This window comes from Limanda limanda, chromosome 13, assembly GCF_963576545.1.
Source record: "Limanda limanda chromosome 13, fLimLim1.1, whole genome shotgun sequence".
In the NCBI taxonomy this organism is placed as follows: domain Eukaryota; kingdom Metazoa; phylum Chordata; class Actinopteri; order Pleuronectiformes; family Pleuronectidae; genus Limanda; species Limanda limanda.
Genome location: NC_083648.1, coordinates 22,636,936 through 22,656,541, shown reverse-complemented (window position 1 = coordinate 22,656,541; position 19,606 = coordinate 22,636,936). Strand labels below are relative to the sequence as shown.

The 19,606-nt window shown below is 41.1% G+C and overlaps 1 protein-coding gene across 1 annotated transcript in view; it reads left to right on the top strand.

Moving 5' to 3' along the window:
* Positions 1–19,606, top strand: part of astn1 (astrotactin 1) — a 406,706-nt gene that overhangs the window by 208,544 nt on the left and 178,556 nt on the right. Inside the window, exon 16 of the mRNA XM_061084738.1 lies at positions 4,029–4,156. Within this exon, the coding sequence (XP_060940721.1) occupies positions 4,029–4,156 (128 nt within the window). The remainder of the gene's footprint in view (positions 1–4,028; positions 4,157–19,606) is intronic.

The window sequence follows — 19,606 nt, the reverse complement described above, 5'->3', positions numbered from 1 at the left end:
AGGAAATCCAGTATCAGACATTGAAGATGCCATGTTTTTAATGAACCCTTGTATGCACATCTTAAAAGTGCAAGGCTTTTTGTCTTCAATGCGACTGTTACTGTAAAGAACGTCCATACAGTCTAAGTGAGATGCTGTAGATCTTATATTCTTAATTTAATAACTGGTGTCGGTAACCATTACTGGAGGGAAATATTCCCAGCATACAGGAAGTGGTAACTTGAAATTTGAGAGCAAAATAAACGGCAGCACATGAGTCATCCACAGATGTCTAGACTGTGTGGGAACTGTACAAATCTATGGATGAAAATATGATGTGCTTACCTCAGAAAAGTCAATGGTGTTAAAATTAATGTCTACCAAAGCTTGGCTTTGTACACATGCTGTCAGTCGAACAGGCACACACATCAATCAGAGCAGTAGTAAAAGGTGAGGTCAGAATAAACTATCAAAATTGTAAATCAGAAATGTCAAACAGTGAGATAAATGAAGGTAAACTATGAGATAGGGGCGACCTGGCAAAGAAGAAAGACCAGCAGAGTGGTTGGTAGAAAAAACATCTTTTATGAAGCAAACTTTTTAAAAGAAAGAAATAGTTACAGCTTGCTCGGATACAAGATTGTAGATATGTGTTTTCAGATCAGTCCCACCCCTACAAAGAATTGGCATTATACGTTTTACTTCAACAATCTGTCTTAACTCTTGGTTTGTTTTCAGCTGATCAGCCATGTCAGGGTTGTGATGCTGAATTTCTAGACAATTTACTTTGCTGAGGGAAAATTGTCCATAATCAGTGAACGGTGGCCAAAACAACCAGGGCTATTAACCTCAGCAATTAACCCCAAATGTATAGAAACCAGCATTTATAACCTCGAACCGACATAACCTTGCTCATATTGGTTAATTTGGTTAATACTTTCCCCAATGGCAGCATTCACGAACAATACTGCATGTCCTCCCTCCTCACTCCCACAAAGATCTGCCCTCACTTTACGTTTTAACAATAAACACCATCTCTAATCAGAAATAATTAGGACTTGAACCAGTCTGAAGTTTACTGTGTTTGTTGATTCGCTCAAGAGTTTATTCAAACACATTAAAAAAAGAGTCAAACATTTGGGACGTGACGGAATGATCCGCATTCATGATACGACACCATCGATTAATAACTAAATACATGTATGAGGAGCACACACACGCACACATGCACACACACACACACACACAAACGCACACACACACACACACACACACACACACACAGAACTACAGACAGGAGAAATGTTCTTCCCGCAGATAATGATACTTTAGCCTCTTTACACTGGCTTCCAGCAAGTTTATCTACCTTGTGAATATCTTGGAATTGTGACACTGAGTGACACTGTACAAAGTACAAATGTCTGGATCAAATACTATGCGTAACATGAGAAAAAACGTTTATATGTACGATTATCCAGTACATTTATAAATCGTGAATCTGCAGTCTAAATAATGAGAGGATGGAAAGATGTATTCTCGTCAACTTTGGTCCCAGGATTCCTGAATGACTTGAGGTACTGATTCATAGAAGTCATTGGTTTGTGAACCGTTGTGAATCAAACCACTGTTGAGACAAAGAGCTTCGGAGTAAACAAAACGAGTTCAACCAGGAGTCAATGGCAACAACAGACAAATGAGGGATGTCAGCTCTCAGACTGAAGATGAGTCACCACGCAGCGGAACAATCAACATTATGAAAAATGAGGTGGTTAATGTGAAACTTTGTCTGTTCACAGTCCTAGGTAATTGCTACGCTGTATTGATCTTCCATTAATGATCTGCCATGAAGTATTTCTGCAATCTGCCTTTTTAGAGGAGCAGTTACCTTTCCAGCTTTGATCTACTCCCGCCTTCAGCCTGGCTTCATTTCCCTCGGACTCTTTCGCCTGACTCCTTTTAATGAAGGTTGTCATGTGAAAATGATTTATATTTTCTGACACATAATTCTACAGTGGCATTTACAATGGCATTTACAAACAACGTCAAAAGTTCGCATTATATCATGGGAATTCAGAAGCTCAACTTGAGTCTTGGATTTGTTTAGTGCCCTGGTGACATTGTATGGTCTTACAAGGTTTTCCAATTTGGTCTCATCAGTCTACTAATTCCACAAATCTCTGCCTGTCTTTATGTGGTTTGTATATCTTGAGAATGTTTCCTCTCATAAGCCTTACACTTGACATCTGTATTTTGTAAGAGCCCAAGGAAGTACTGTGTGTAATTTAGCGTGACTTGGACATATGTGTGACGTGATATGTTCAATATTGATACAATTTGTATATACAGGCGAACAGCGCCTTGTAGTCTGCAGGGCTGAGGCAGCGTGCTGTCAGTCCAACCTGCACATGTCATCTCCTACAGCAGGGCTAACCAACAGCACACTGGGAATCCCCTTAACGCTCGGGACACACTGGCTGCAGTTGTGCTGTGCATGCACGTAACAGCTGAGCCGTGCGGTTGTCAATTGTCCACACTGGCAGCAGTTCTGCTCTTATATCAGCTGTATTTCCTTAAATAAATGGTTATGTACTCGATTAAATGCCAGGACAATACGGAATGAAGACGTGAAACTTCCCATCTTGCGAAAACGATTATAGCCTTGTTTAAATAAATTCCCAGAAACACTGAAGTGCTTTTACTTTGAAACGGGTACGTGGGTGGTGTTGCAAATATGTGTGTTTGTCGAATATGTCACAAACATAAAGATTTGCAACACTTCCTACACCCGTTTCCAAAGTTAAAGCATTCCAGCATTTTCTGTTGACTTATTACCATTAACTAGTTAAATACCATTCATTTGTTAAAAAAAGGTTGATGGCAGAAGATGAACGGCTTTATACTGTGTAATACTGGTATTTATTTGAGTACATAGGACTACTTTTATACAAGTATTCACAGTAATCACATTTATGGCCATTTTCAAGGCAACCCCTATGGAAATAATTAGCACTGGCAGTAGCAGCTCTGCGGAAGAACCTGTCGTCGGACTGAGAAGCTAACAATTTTGCATTGAACAGATGCTGTAATTATGAAGAATTTAAATTGAACAGTATTGAACAATATATTGAGCCTTTTGCAACTGAAATTGCCAAAATAATATTTCCTCCTACGTGGGTTTTTTGGAAGATATCTGGTTGGTAGAGCTCATCTTTCAAACTGAATTACAATGTGATCTTGGGCTTGAAAACAGTTGCATACAAATCATCAGTGGTGATAATGTCCTACACGTCATCATCTTTACTTCAGAAAGTCAATCAGAGATATGGCATTTAAAGTGCTCAACTGTATGAGAACAATAACAAACTCAAGGAAATGAAATTACCTCAGAGTAAATAGAAAATTAAAAGTGCAGACAGAAGTGCTCGGAATTCATTTTATAACTGCGCCCTTGAGCTGCATATTAAAGATTGAAAAACATTGTATACTTGAATTGAAATGACAACTTAAATAAATATTACTCCATTATTGTCTCATTTTATTTTGATAAAAGCTTAAGCTACGCATATTCAGTGCAGTTGCTGAAATGATTAATTCAAGTTCTTTACATCTGGCCTGGGGTCTGAACAGAACTAATGACATTTTAAATCACGTTTCCCTGAATTAATTTTAAAAGGTTTTTAAATTGGAGCTAAAGCCTTTGCAGTGGTGGTTTAAACTGATCTAATTGTCCCTAAAACATAATTTTGGGTACAACGTCTGTGTTTGTGTTATATGTGAACAATTCACTTTGATTGACTAACTGCTTTATTTACATTAAAACCACCAAAAGGGAGATATGGAATAAACTTGATAGACTGTATCTTGTGTGCTGCTGTTTGAGCTCCGCACCTTTCCTTCATCAACCTATTTTTCCTTTGTTACATTCCGCTCTATTTCCTTCTCTTCTTAAATCCCCCCCCATGCTTCTCTCCTCTCTCCCCTCCCGCGTTAGACGACTGAGTGCTCGTGTCTCTAAACAGCACCTCCTGTTGTGTCTCTCCTCACATCAGGCAGAAGAACTTCGCCCGGGGCATCGAGCAGCAGCTCCCAGACGGCATGGTGGTGGCATCGGTGCCAACTGAGGTTCAGTGCCACGAGGAGCTGTCAGACCCCGTGCCCGACCCAGAATACCTCACAGGTACGAGACAATATTTCATAGTTCAATGCGTCAGTTCACAGCTGTGCACTCGCACTTCATCACTGGCCTGCTTAAAAAAAAACGCATCTCTCTAGACAACAAATTAAAGCAAACTATGTTGAGGATAACAAGGCTCTGGTGGGGTTAAGATTGATCACATGGTGCGTTAAGATCATCAAAATGTGTTCTGCGATGCAAAGTGTTTCTATACTGATAATCACAAAATATGTTTTAAATGGGAGGGCCATTACAGTAATTACATCAGTGCTTGAATGTTTGAATTAATAAAGAAATAAAGTTGACAGGAGAAACTGTACAAAATCCATGACCCAGTGAGATGAAAGGGGATCAGCTACACACGCTGTGAAGCAGTGAGCAAATGACAGATTTAATTATGAACTGCATGTGTCATCCACACTTTTTATAAGACGTTTTGTGCTTGAAGTAAGACACAAATCATTTCCGTTGTAAAGGTCCCTTTCTGATCATTCATTTGAAGATGTGACATCCATAAGAAGATGTATAGTTTAAAAAACACCAGAACACAGTATTATGCAACCCCCTCTTTTTGGTCTGGTGCTCCAGTCGGAACAGGGCATTTTGTGTGTGTGTCTGTCTCTTGTGATTGGCTGACTCTGCTCTGAGTGACACATGGCTAATCCAACCACAGGTAACGGATTGGAAACTGCTGCTGCTGTTGCTTGAGACGGTCAATCATATCACTTAGTGATTCATATCATCTATCCACGGGATGCTCACATACCATTTTTATTCTAGTTTGCCAGCACAGTGATAAAATGATCACTTTAAATTGTAAATAACATTAAAACCACAAAAAACTAAAGTTAGAGTGGGTCAGATGATAGCACAACCATACAGAAATACTAATGTCTTGTTTTAAAGCACAGGTTCTGGGCATTTCTCCATGGGATTCATATTCTTAAGGTTTGAGCAAGAGCTGGACCCATAAGAAGACTCAGACTATAAAGGTGTTAAGTTGTTTGGATGAACATGGTGGCTCTACTGTTGGTGAAGGCCTGTGGGCAACCGGCAGGCAGGCAGTCATAAAATATTAAAACTGATTTATTTTCATTCCTGTGATATTTACTGTTGGATAATCATCAAATTGCATCAAATGTCTTAAATTGTAGAACAAAGCTTGTTAGTTCTGATTAATTTATTCATTACATTTGGATTGTTTTGTACAAACACTGCCTCAGTGCAAACATGACCGTGTTGTCAGTGGCACTGAGCAGCCACACAGAGACACTGTGCCTCCTCCAGCATCTCACCAGTCACCTGCCCCAAAACCTGCCCTCCTCCACTGTGGAGATGACACCTGTATGATCAAGTTAAATATGGTTTTAATCAGTGTTGTTTTACTCACAATGTGGTGTCTTTATTTATGTATGTGTCCGTGAACATAACAGACAACAAGAGGTGAGCTCTCCTCTGCCTCAGTCCATACTAATGATGGTGTTCAGGAAAGGGAAATTAATCCTCCTCCATGTCTGACGTCTTGGATTGATTTTAGAAATTGTCATGTTTATTTTGCATCAACTGCTGCTGCTATAATACAACAATGTATGTATGAGTATTCATGAGGGATTTGAATTGACCACATCATACACCATCTCTTGCTCGTTGCCATGTTAACCAGTGGCGTGCAGAAATTGGTTAATGACACTCTGATTTACTGTCACGTTGCCATAGCTCTATCTGACAGCAGTTGTTGATGGGGACCAGAGTATGTAGCGGTATCTCTGCTAGTCAGGGCACATGGGAGAAGGGAGGGGAGGGCTCTTGTCTTGTATAATAATGCGTGCAAGATACCTGATCTCAGAGCAGTGGAGTGAGTCCAGGGCAGCGTGACTCAGCTACTCGCAGGTTTGATCCTCAATGTGCAGAAGTCCAAAACAAGCTGCTCTCACCAGCCTGTCAAGCCCCATGGTCTCACCCATAAAAAGGACACAAAACGATAAGTAACTTTGGCAGCTACACAGTCTAGCTTCCAGTGATAATAGCCTGCTGCAAGGGGGCAGTTCGTTATGAAAACATATCAAAACATATACTAACAGGAAACATCCGGTGGTCTTTTTTAGGGATAAACGCTGCTTTGCGATCAGACGTTAGAAGGAGATGTTGCTTCTACTTTCATATTGTCTGAAAGTAGACGCAACATGTCTATTTAAGCTGGAAAAGGTGAAGCACTGCTTGAGCTGACGGCACCTAACTGATGTAAACGTACGGCCCAGACGGCCCAGACCCAAATATTAAGAAGTGAGGCTGTCACGTGTCTGACTTTAAACTTTCACTGAACAACTGCATGTCATTACATGGACAAACATACGACTTTGATTTGTTACCATCTTACCCGTGCTAGCAAAGTTTTACTATGCCTTCTTCACTCTAACTCCAAACTAAAAATGCCTGCCACCTTGTGGTCTGTATATGTCAGTGCACACAATATGTGAAACAAATTTTACATATCATTGATTTCACATTTTTTATATTTTACTGTTTTTACCTGTACATTTTTGACTATAAATCAATAACTATCAAAGAATTAAGGATACAAGACTTGCCCTTTATAGCTACATATCTGTACTAATCACATTTATTAATCATTACTTGACTGCAAATGGTAATGTTTTTACTCCAGTGTCTGCTTTTCCAATGCAAATTCTGCGTGTAGCATATGAAGCATCATTCAAATTTGTTATGGTTCTGTTTACAAGCTCATGGCGCCTGGCCGGAGGCCGTGGGCTAGTTCGAAAAACAGCGACTTGAATACCAAGATGAGACTTTAATCAATCAATATAACCAACCAAGGGCTTTCTGTGGCATAAAGGGCTGGACTGTTCCACAGCTGTGCGATTTTGTTAGTCTGTGCCGTCAGAAGCCACCTCGTTGCTCCCTTCATTACCAGTGCGGCCCTGTGTTTGAGCTCAGCGATTTTTGAACAGCAAAAATCCTTTTAGTGTGAAACAGCTGCCATTAACACTGACACAGGCAGAGGAAAGAGGAGAGAAAGTCCTTGGCTTGCTGTAAATCAAGCGACTCCTGAATGCCAAAGATTCGTAGCGTCCATCTGGATGCATCATTATCGACTGAGTTTGACCTAACTTTCCTCTTTGCTTTTTCTAGTTCCACCCTAAATGTTTGAAATTATTCCGACTAGTCTTGGGTCTGGCTGTTTGATTGACTCACTTAATAGGACGGAAATCAGTTTAATGGAAAAGTTTTGTGTAAATTGATCTCATTATTTCCTCACTGCTGGTATTTAAATTGTAGAACATGCTGGAATTTAATAAAGAGCCTGTAAAGGGGAGGATACCCTCCAGCTCGGCCAGCAAGGGAAATTACCTTTTTCTTTATGTCAAGAGCACAGTGCTATATTATAGGGTATAGAATTAATAATTATATTTCAGCATAATTCCAGGAAATGTTTCATTCATGTTACCTGCTGGCGATGCTTATTCCACACACTTGTGTAACTGTCTGTGAATTGCCTTACAGTAGACAGGAGCAGATTGGCCTTGTATCTCTGCTGTTATGTCAACAACAAGCAATTAAACTGTCACACAGTCATTGCAGCAGTTCGAAACGTCAGAGGTGACGGACGATGAAAGGACAGCAGAACAGCGGTGGTTCCAACGGTCGTTTATTGGGAAGTTCAGAGGATATTAAAACTGCCTAATCTAAATGAATCCTCTGCTGTCACGTCACAGAGCTCCTGCTGCCCCCCCCCCCCCCATTGTCCCTCATCTGTCCTCCCCTCTGCATGCACAGCTCAAACCTTTTTATCCCTACATCGCCCCTGGGCTCTCAGTTCACACAGGCCAGAACAGAGCTCGCACTTCTCCTCTCGTGGCTCAGGGTTGGGCCTCTGCTGCTGCAGCCGTGGGCTTTAGTGAAGAGTAATATCATGAAATGAGATATCATTTCAAAGCATCCAGCTGGGCGCCACAGAAGCACACAGTGTGCTCTGGGGCACAGTGGTGCAGTTTTTTCTTCTTGCACTGTCTCCAACCGATGCTGGGAGAGAACTGAAGCGTGATGCTTGAAGTTGTGTGGAAAGTACAATGTAGTCGTCTAGAGATGGGGATTTGGAACAAAAATGAAAATTCATCAGACAGAGAAGTAAAGTTCTGACATCACATGGGTTAGTCCCTGGTCCTCTAGATTCTGTCTGTTCCTGAAACATGTATGTGGAGTGTATTGTTCATAATCTAAAATGAATTAGTACTACAGCACTTAGTATTCAAAGTTTAAATCTCTTTTGATTCCGTAAAATTAGAACGCAGGAAGTGACCTGATAGCATAATGGTCGGGGTGTGTACCACATGTCTTGAGCAGCAGGTCCCTGGTTTGACTACTAAGCCCTAAGCCACTTGGGTCTGGACCTTTTCCGGAGTTTGCTTTTCACATAATCTACAAACAGCATGAGATTTTCCGGTCACACAGGTTCACAACAACATCAGAGCATTCAGGTGACAGGGTGCAGCAGGCAGGACGTAATGAATTTAGTAAGTGGCTTCTATGTGGATGGTTCCTCTTTTTCATCCAGAGAAACTCCAGAGAAACTCCAGGGCCTCTCACTGGCACATTTGCGTTTTCTCACATGCATCCGGGTCATGTCAGGAGAATATCCTGAGTTCAGAGCATGTCTGAAAGCAGCTGGACTCCCACTCCCTTTCCCGTCTCCCCCTCACGCTCCCATTCAAATGAAAGGGAAAAAACTGCCTCAACAAAACTAAAGCTCCTATTATTTGTTTCCAGAGCAGCTGTACAAGTATTAGACGTTATTGTAATAATTCATCCAATATTTACTATAGCCATACACATGTCCCTCTTGTGGCTGTAGATTATGCCATCTACAACAACTGACCTTAGTCTGTCAATCTGCTGCAAAGGTCTTGCTCATGTGGAAATGTCTTTATGAAAGATATAGTTTGTTGAATATTATAACCCCTCATGTCTTCATGCTTAGTACAAAGCTAGAACAACAGTCACTTAACTCAGCCTCCTGACATGATCAATGTTTGGCATCCTTACAAAAACAACATTATCATGATCCTGTTTAATTATTTAATTGTGTTTATTGTAATGGACGACCACATATGTACGATTAAGTGACATGCACTTGTATTAACACAGACTGATATCAATTATATGAAAAGACATGTGTTCCCTATTACAGCTGCAAAATATGGAAATCAAAAACCATATCAAATAAATGGCCTAAAGGAGACGTACTATGCAAAATAAACATTCATACATCAACATCAATACATTCCCTGGTTTGTCTACATACCCTCTAACCCCCAGACCCCCACCCACCCACCTCCCATACACATACACACACACAAACACATACACACACACACACCTTACACACACACACACACACACACACACCCCTAGCTGTTTGCCATTGATGTGTTGCGCTAATGTCAGTTCTGATAACTTTAACATCTTTAAAATCTGACAATTTAATTAAAATTTGTATTTATATCAAAAACTACTTTAACAAGCATTTAACACTTTTAAAAAGATACAGTGGAATCAAATAAAGTTATCCATTTGCAGTGGATGTATAAATCTGGTCATGTTTGTTGCCATTAATAATTAGGAAATGATAATATGTCAGTGTTGTGCTTGCAGTTATTTTGTGCTGCCACCAAGTGGCCCAAAAATAATCAAATGCAGATTCAAGTGAATAGTCTTCCCCATTGTCATTACAGAATTAGGATGTGGATGTGTTTAAACAGTATAGAGCTGGGTGACACCTACTCATAGGTTACTATGGGGGAAATGAAAGCTGGAAACTAATACTCTAGGATTTAGTTTTACCTATTTAACAAAGTAACATGTGAGTTATGCAGTTTTTTTCTTAGCAATAGGAAGGAGTTGCAACAATGCCAGGTAAGATATGCAAATAAATACAAGTCATCTGGTTGCAATGACTGAAAGGATTAGATACAAACAATGGAAGTGTTCAGATGTTCCTTCTGTGCCTCTGCATATCTCCATACAGAGAAATATATACATATATTGGAAAGTAGTCTCTAACTTTTCAAACTAGTCAGTTTTGGCACGTGGAATGGAAAAAGAACATTTTTTTGTACCAAGGTTTTTTGAATGCCAACAATTCACCAGCTGGTAGCATCATCATTCAGTTCCTGGTACTTGCCAACAATCTTGTCACCCCCCTACCTGGATGTATCATGGTTATTATGTTGTGCAGGGCAGTAACAATCTTACTTATTGGCCCCTTTAAAACAGATGGCCAATCACTCGCTCATTGAATTCGTTCTTAAGAACATTTGCTGCCTCTCCGCTGCGTGACAGCGAGTTGTGTGAAGGCGAAGGAAAAACTTGTTTCAGCTTAGAAATCTTGGCCGAGAACGCGGTGGCACCATCCCCACCAAGTCACCTGGGGCATCTTCTCACCTTACTGCACCTGTTCTCTTGGCCTCAACATTTCCAGAGTGCACAAACACAAGCGTCCCGACACAGCGGTCTTCGGCCCCAGCTAGCTGGCATACTGCCTCTCCCCCCCCCATCTCCTGGCAGGCATTCAGCAATATTGCTGTGCCGGCAGTTAATTGCGAGGCTCAGGTAATTGTCCGTAGGGAAGACAGACGTGCAGAGGCGGCGGTGGCCAGCGGAACGTCTGTTGAGCTGCGATGAAGGCATGCTTCCCCTCTGTCCCTTGCTAATGTAGCTGGGTACGGCTGCCATGGTCAGTGTATTTGTCACAATGTCAGCATTCCTTGTTCCAGCCCATTCTGGCCCTCGCAGGGGTGAAATCATTCATCTTCCTATTCATGTACCGGCTTGAAAGCCATTCATCATAAGGCCGGAGACCTCCATCAATTATTCCGATGGGGGAAAGGGGAGGTTTTTGAAAGGCAAATACATCTTGACTTAATTGGAAACCAAGTATGCTCAAGGGTGCTAAGCAGATTTCCCACAAGATGAAAGTTGGGAGATAACGGTGCAAAAGAAAGGTAATAGAGAAAAATAACTTAGTAGAAATAAAAGACAATAGAGTGAGAAAGATAAGAGATGGATAAGAGATGGATAAAAGAAGAGAAAAGTCAAAGATAACGGGAAGAAAGACAAAGGAAATGTATCAATCAATCATCAATCAAATTGTTATTGTATAGACCATATTCACAAATCATAATTTTTCTCATAGGGCTTTAACATGGTGTGACATCCTCTGACCCTCAACACGAAGTGCAATAGATGTGTCAAGTGTAGGAAAACATCATCAAGATAAAGGTTTTAGAAGCAATGATGAGGGTAAACCTTTTTGAAGGATAACTTCAATACTATATGTCAAGCAGTCCTCCTGCAATCATAGTCTATGGTCAGCTGTATGTATAGGAAAGATAGAGGAAAGATAGAAAGAAAAGAGCAAAAATAGGACCAAGTGAGTGAATGAACAACAGACATTTCTTCTCCGTGCAGAGAAAGAGCAGCGCTGGTGTGATGGCATTCATTTGTGAAGGTCAAAAGGCCAGCGAGGGGTGGGAGGAGAGGGTGACCTGTTCTTATTCTCCACCTGCAGCAATATAATGACACTACCTCTGCTTTCTGCTACACACACACACATCATACCTACAGCAGAGTCTGAAATTCTAAGAGCCATTCAGCTGAATGGGTAAGTAGTGACATGTGGACCCCACAGTATGTCATTGCCGTGCATTCAGATGGATGTAACACAACACAGAATGCCAAAGGTGAAATAGCCACCCCTGGCTCCGCAGCCGTTCCCCTCTCGTTTGTCTTCAAAGCTGCAGATTTATGCTCAGAGGTTTGGAGAAAAAGCTGACACAAGAGTTTAGGTGTTCAGAAGAGAAGTTTCACAAGGGAAAGGCAGAAGTAGAGAGTGCTGCCGAGGATTTTTTCTTTTTCTGAGAGATTTCCTTTAAGAAGTCTGAGGTGTCTTCATGACTTTGTAAAAGTGACACAGGATCCTACCTGGAGTCACCTTCAAGGAGGCTGACTGTCTTCACAGCAAAAGCTGAAACGGTTGTTTCTGCATTTTTGTTTGTTTCGTGAGTTTCAACCAGATCCATCGATCCGTCTGCGATACTGTTTATCTTTTCGGGGTCGCTGCAGGTGTCACTACGCCTTGCACAGGTTACCAGTCCATTCCAGGACTGACTAATGTAGGTGTAGGTAGAACATTACGGGTTAACTCTTCTGTGGAGGTCACTTGTTTTTGTTTTGCACATTGACACCTGTGTTGCCTGTAATTGGCAGGAACTCTTTTGAACCCTCACTACAGCCCCTCATGGTGAATCCTGCATAGGATCTTCTGCTGTCTCGTCACACCCGGCTCCTCTGGAGTCTCTGCCAACTTTATACTATGGGGAGCCGAAAATCCAGAGGCTTTCACTCGGACATTTGTTCACACATCCACCTCCTGCAGAGTTCAGTGCATGTCCCAAAGCAGCTATGGGGAGAGCTCCAGAAAGGCTCTGCAGTGAAGCAGCCACCCTAGTAGCTCTTTTATTTGTCAGCTGATATTACGCTCACACTTTGTTCACGCTTCAAAAACAATTTGCGCTCCAATTATTGCACGACTTTTTGACTCATCACAGTAGGAAAGCACAGGTAGGAAACAGAGCCATTGTTAATGTTATAAAGAAAACCTGGGACCTGCTGTGACTGTTAGCCCAGAAGGGAAACTGGGGCTCTGAGTGGGTGGGTGTGTCACAAGGCCTGCACTCAGAGCTCTTTATTAACTGTAATAATACATCTACATTTTATTATATATTTACAATACCCATAGACACTTTACATTAGTCATACAAACAGACAAACAAATTAATAGTAATATAATACATACATATCTATATCTATATCTATATATATACAAATCATTAATCATGCATAATCATAACATTTCCCAAACCATATACTACATATATTATATAACATTTGTATTAAAATAAGAAATGTATGTTTCATTCTATCACTATTCATTGAGTAAGGATAGAGTGATGAGAGACCTCTTTTTACCCCTGATATGCCCCAAATAGCATGTGTGACCTACATGTTGATAACAGAACCTCATATGGGATTCAGGTAAAATTTAATTTTCATGAAGTAACGCTCTTTTTTTTGACACAATGTGTCTACTTGTATTGCCACGCTTCGTGCCACAGGAACTTTTTCACAGTTCACAGTGTTTGTTATTCAGTCGTGTGTGTCTGAGACAAAGTGAAGGCGAGACGTGAAAGGCATCAAACTCTTTCTATCATCCCTGATCTTCGTTCACGCCACGTTTCTGCCTTTAAATATACAGTGAGTCTGGGACCACCTTCGGAGAGCGGGCTGCACGAGGGCCCAGGAATTCATTTGAGCCAAAATGTATGAAATCACTTGTTGGATGAGCTTGAAACTTATTTCCTTTTACAATTTGACTTGACATTCATGCTGAAACTGGCATTTAACACAAAGTTAAATGCCAGTTTGTTTTTTTCAGAACTCCCATCCATTAATGATACATGGTTATTGGTCAAGCTTGCAGTTTAGAGTAATGAGTATCTTTGCAATCAGTGTGTTTTAATATTAAGAGCCTTGATTAGATTTGAATTGATCACACACTCCTGTGGAAATAAGCCTCTTAATTTATTTCATTCTCTCTTCTCAGCCGGAGCAGGTTGCCTTTTCCTCATCAAGGTCATCCTTTGTGTTACCGTATTCTCCTCATCTAGTCACACTCAACCTGACTTCTCCTTGAGTTCTGCCCATGCCCCCCCTCCCCTCCGCGCACTCCCCGTGCTATGAGCCTTTCGATATGTCAGCACTGAGATGGCACATAATCTATATTTTATAAGGCCTTGATATAATTGGTGGCAGTGAGGGAAGGTCATGCCTTCAAGGGCCCTGAACACCCCCCTCCCCTCTTGGTTTTTAAGGCAAAAATCCTCAAAGAGCCGCCCTCTAGTCAAGATGTGAATTGGACACGATGAGGCAGATGAGGCTGTGAGTGTGGTGTCGCTGGTTTAAGGAGGCTGGAGATGCAGCATGTGCTGGAGCGCAGCAATTATTCAGCATGTGTGTACTTTGAAAACGTGCGGGGGCCATAATGTATTCAGCACCGAGACACATTTGGGAATGAATTCTTCAACGCAACAACAGTCGTGTCTCTTAGGGCTGATTTGGTGTCAGAATTGTGAGAATTCGTCATAAATTTTGTGAGATCGAATGCGAAAAAGTTCTACAGGAGGCATTCAAGTTATTATTTTTAAAAATATCTGTACACGGTTTGATATTCCTGGTAAGAGAAATGGTAAACAGCACAACTTTATTTGTTGTGTTTAAGGTGGCAGACATGCTCTCTGCAACAGATCTGTCATCTTTCAAAACCTTTTCTCTTTAGAGGCCCCATAGATATTTCTGCGGCTCTCATTTCTTCTATTCTTGATGCCAGTTTAGCAGTTCCACTCATCTATTATCACTTTATAGTTGCAAATCGTACATTCTTTGCATAATCATATCAAATCATTTGGCTCATCAGCCATTTGAATGCAGTGATGTCTAATTTGAAGATGTAACTCATTAGCTGCTTATTGTTGCATATAGATTAAACTACAGAAATGCCAGATCCTGATATTACATTAACAAAGTGAAGATTGGAAAATGAGTAAATAAAATGAAGTCACAGTCTGACACACTGGCATTTTCAATTTCAGCTCACTACAACTTCCATTCAACTTTATTTTCTAAATACGGTAACCACTGAATCCTAATGCGAACATGAAGCTGGCATTAATCCTGAGAAATGCACACTATGAAAGGCCTCAGCCGATGTAGAGTAAACGCATACTGTGAGTCCAAAATGTCTTCTGTGGGGCAACCATGCAGGCAGAGTCTCCTTATTGTAAGTCGCTTTGGATAAAAGCATCAGCTAAATGTAATGTAATGTAATCACACAAGCTGGGCGCTTTCAGTTTGGAGTTTGCATGTTCTCCCTGTGTCTAGGTGGGATTTCTGCAGGTTCCTCCTTCAGTACAAACACATGCAGACTGTTTAACTTTAGGTTCATCAGAGACTCTCTGATGCGCTGGTGACTTGTCCACGGTGTCCCCCTCCTTCTCGCCCACTGTCAGTTAGGATTGGCTCAAGCCCCCCCCACCCATGAGCTTCAAAAGGATAAGTGGTATAGATGATGGATGGATGGAGTTATTCCATTTTTATCATCATGCAATGATTAGGATTTTGTGTCTGTTCACTCAGGGGTGAGAATATTCAAATGGCAGCTTTTCAGCTATTTGCACCCGAGGGGAACGCCCAGTAGTTCCCTGAGCCACGGGGGTTATTGGGGTCTGCCACCATCGCACACTTATTAAAAGGCACTTTCTCACAGCAAATGATTGGGAAGAAGTTGTGGTGGATGAATGGGTCAAGCCCTTGACTGTTATTAGAGACTGGGTTCAACTCCATCTTGAAATCACTCATACAGTTTACCTCCTGTGGCACACAGAGCAATTTACCTGGCTGTTAATTTAAGTGATCAGGATGTGAGTGTGTGAGTGTGTGAGTGAGTGTGTGTCCTGTGTGCAAAGAGACATGGATTTTGTGTAAGATTGTGTTTGTATAGACACAAAAAAGTAACCATCAGTGAAACCTGCCGTTCTAATTCAGGGCAGATGGAGGACAAACGATGAAATACCTTTCTGATCCTCGGCAGAGCACGTCTCTTTATCATCAGCTCCCGGTCAGAGCTGTTCATCTTCAGAGGTCGCGGAAGGGCATCTGCACGCAATCATTTATCCAGCGTCGCCATCACCTCCTTCCACTCCCCTTCCCTCCCTCCCCCGGGGAAAAACAAAAGTAGTAGCAGAAGTTAATGCTGACACAGTGGCTCTACCTCCATCTTCTGTGTGATCAGTCAGCGTTACATGCAAACAGCGTCGTCGGACACGAGCGCAAACATGAACACTTTATTTCACACAAGAGCACAAATGCGAAATCACTACAAACAACTGTGCTTATCGCACCTTGCCTCTGACCCGTTGATGTTAGTGCACTTCAGCCACACTTGCCTGCCAAGGGGGATGCAGCGATGGAACACTTCCTGTCACCTCGCTTTGTACACTGGACTAGTTTTATACAGTCTCCATGGGTCTCTCCTCCTAAGTGCTTCTCAGTCTTTCACTCCCGCTTTTTCGCTGTCAGTCTGGGTTAGGGTTTCTCCACTGCGACATTGTTGCTCAGCATTCAGCCGACATCATCACGACAAAATATTAATAAATGCACAGACTGCATAGAAGCAAAACTCTTGTATTATTGAGGAATTTATTAAATACTATCACATTTTCACTGTTGAGATGGCAAAAATAAGATGGATTCATGTTTTTCACCGACTGCCAAACTGCTAAAGATATAACATCATGTATTTAGATTTCATACATACTCACAATGGAACATTCTCCATGAGTCAGTATTTTTCTCCCACAAATATGGTCAAATGCTGTAATTATTCACAGCTTCAGGGGTAATTAGCCTACTTTTCACAAAATTGCTCCCAGAATGTAATCTCAAGACAAAACTAGGACCATAAAGTCCCTTTAAACGGAGTGCATTTATACAGCACTGTTCCAGTCTCATCGCCCACTCAAAGTACTTTACAGCACAAGACACATTCACCTATTCATGCACACATTCATACAGCGCTTCCACACAGCGCTTGTGCCATCAACATCCATTCAGTCGGCACAGCCATCTGGGGCAATTTGATGTTCAGTATCTTGCCCCAAGGACACTTTGGAATGCAGGAGCTGGGGATTGAATCACCGACCTTCTGGTTAGTGCACGGCCCTCTCGACCTCCTGAGCCACAATCAACTGCCTGATTGTGTAGGAGAACATGTATTGCTGCCTGCATTTGTTTTGCTTTCAGTATCTTTTTCTGTCAAGGTAATTTAGTTCTTCTGCTAGTACACATATGTTAAAGTAAAGGAAAGATCAGGGTCTTGACCACATTACAAAGTAAATGGCTTATATATAAATATGTATTTAATCTTATATATAAAGTCTGTTGACTTTCAATATTTCAAACAAAAAAAAATGCTTTTGTAATTTTGTGAATCTCAGAATCACGTCAGGTAAGGTTTAATACTCTGTTTTCAAATGAATGCACATGCTATCTATCTCCCTATAAGACTTACATGAATAGCACCCTCAGTTTTGTTCACATGGTTATAAACTTTAGCTCCAACTGAATAAATGTCCAGATGTATATTTGTTCCATATATTGAACAAATATGGAACAAATATAGGGAAAAAGCAGTTTTGAAAATGTTTTATTGATATAATTTAATTTAATATATGTCCTCCTGGTCACAGCTGCACTAACATATATTTAATGCTTGGAGGATTTGCTAACTGTATGACTAATGGTAATATTATACATACATCTCTTGGAGCTGTGTGTTATACATGAGTGGGAAATGGAATTTAAATGCAGTGTTCTTTCCTTCAATGAGTGTATTTTCACAGAATTAAGAGTAGTAACAGCCACTTGGATGTGAAAAGAAAAGGAAAGTGCTCAGTGAGTTTAGGGAAAACTGTTAAACAGGGCTGGAGTCTCATGCCAAGGATCTCTACACAGAAATAGAACCAATTAGGACAGCAAAAATGGCTGATGTAGAAAACAGTGACAAGACCCATACACCACTTGCCAAGGCTTGATCAGGACTTCAAGGTGGACTAAAATAGACTCAAATTTGAAATCAGGGCCTTACATATTCCTCAGCTGTGCTCCATCACAAATAAGTCTTCGAGAGTGCTTATAAGGCCCGAGCAGCTGTTATTAGTTAGCGGCAGGTAGGTGAATGTGAAAAGCCCTCGCTGTGTCCCCTGCTGTTCCTGTGCAGCTGGGGAAAAAAAGGCTCGAAAACTCACAATCAGCCTAATGTAGGGTGAAAATCGTTGGTACTGTACAGGTTTAAATGAGTTATTGGGTTGTATTGTAACTATTCAGATTGTTATTGTGGGTAAATGAAAGCAAATGATTAATTTAATTGATCTGATCTAAATGTATTAGCGTTCTCAGAGATCAGGTGAGCAAAGTGCACAAGTGATCACAATAAGTGAGCAGGAAGCTTCTGTAATAAATAAGGTATCTCGCCTAGAGTTTGATGTTTTAAGCTCTTATAGGTGGCACACGCCTGGAGTGTGTAGCAGTTACATAAATCAAAGCAAAATCAAATCAATATTCCAGCTCTGTGAGGGACTGTGTGAAGTAGCCCAGTGGGAAGTAAACTCTTCAGTCCTGCTATGAAGCCCCCGATGAGGAGCAGAGTTCAATTCCCAACTGCTGTTGTCTTTTTTGCTTTGTGATCCATCTTTGTTAGCCTGTCTGCTTTTTCATTGTCCAAACAGAAAGATGAAACAGCCATGTTAAGCTGCACAAAGGTCCATTGTTCTGTCAACGTACCTGATTGTCACATGGAAATAACTTTGATCTGCAAGAATAGAACCCTTTGCATAAATCCCTCCTCAAAATCTCATAAAACTGTAAGAAGTTCAACCTAATGGATTAATAAAAAATATAGTGTGGTATTTTAACCTAAAGCACCCAAGTTAAAACCTGACTTTGTTTGAAACCTCTCAGTTCTCTTTCAAGGAGCCTCAATGGTCAAAGGACAAACCTACAACTAATAAGATTACCAATATGTAGTAATGACGTAGTGTGACAGAAATAATAAACAACATTTTGAGGAAATATGTAGTCCATTTGGGTAATTGTTTCTTGAAAGTGTATTGTATAGATGTCTGGACATCTGCGACAGCAATCTTAGTTTTAAAGAATGTGTTAATTCATGGATAAACTGCTGCGATTGGCCTGACCAGTGCCAGGGCTGATGGATCGTTCTAAATGGGAGGGAGGCCAGAACCCTTTTGTGAGATTGAAAAGACATTATCTCACTGGTTGGTTTGGTTCCCAGTTTACTAAATTAAAGCCGACAGGACATGACAGGATGTTGTTATCTCGGTGGAAATCTGATCTTTTTTGCTGTGTTGAAAACAGAGGTCTGAAGATCAGGTCTTATAAAAGGAATAGTTCACCCAGAAATGAAAAATTCCGACATTATCTACTCACCACTATGCTGATGGGGGGTGGGTGAAGTGTTTGAGTGCAAAACAACCTTTAGGAGTCTCAGTGGTAAACAGTGTTAGAGCAGAATCCTTGCGGACACTACGATGACACCACAGGAGCAGTATGGAGGCAGCTTAGGTTTTTTCTGTTTCAGTACGTCTAAAGAAGGAGTCAACACTTACTTAAATTGTATTGGATTCTGCTCTAACACTGTTTACCCCTGAGACTCCTAAAGGATTTTTTGCACTCAAACACTTCACTTACCGCTCCATCGGCATAGATGTCAGTGAATTTTCATTTCCTTTAACACTTCACTCC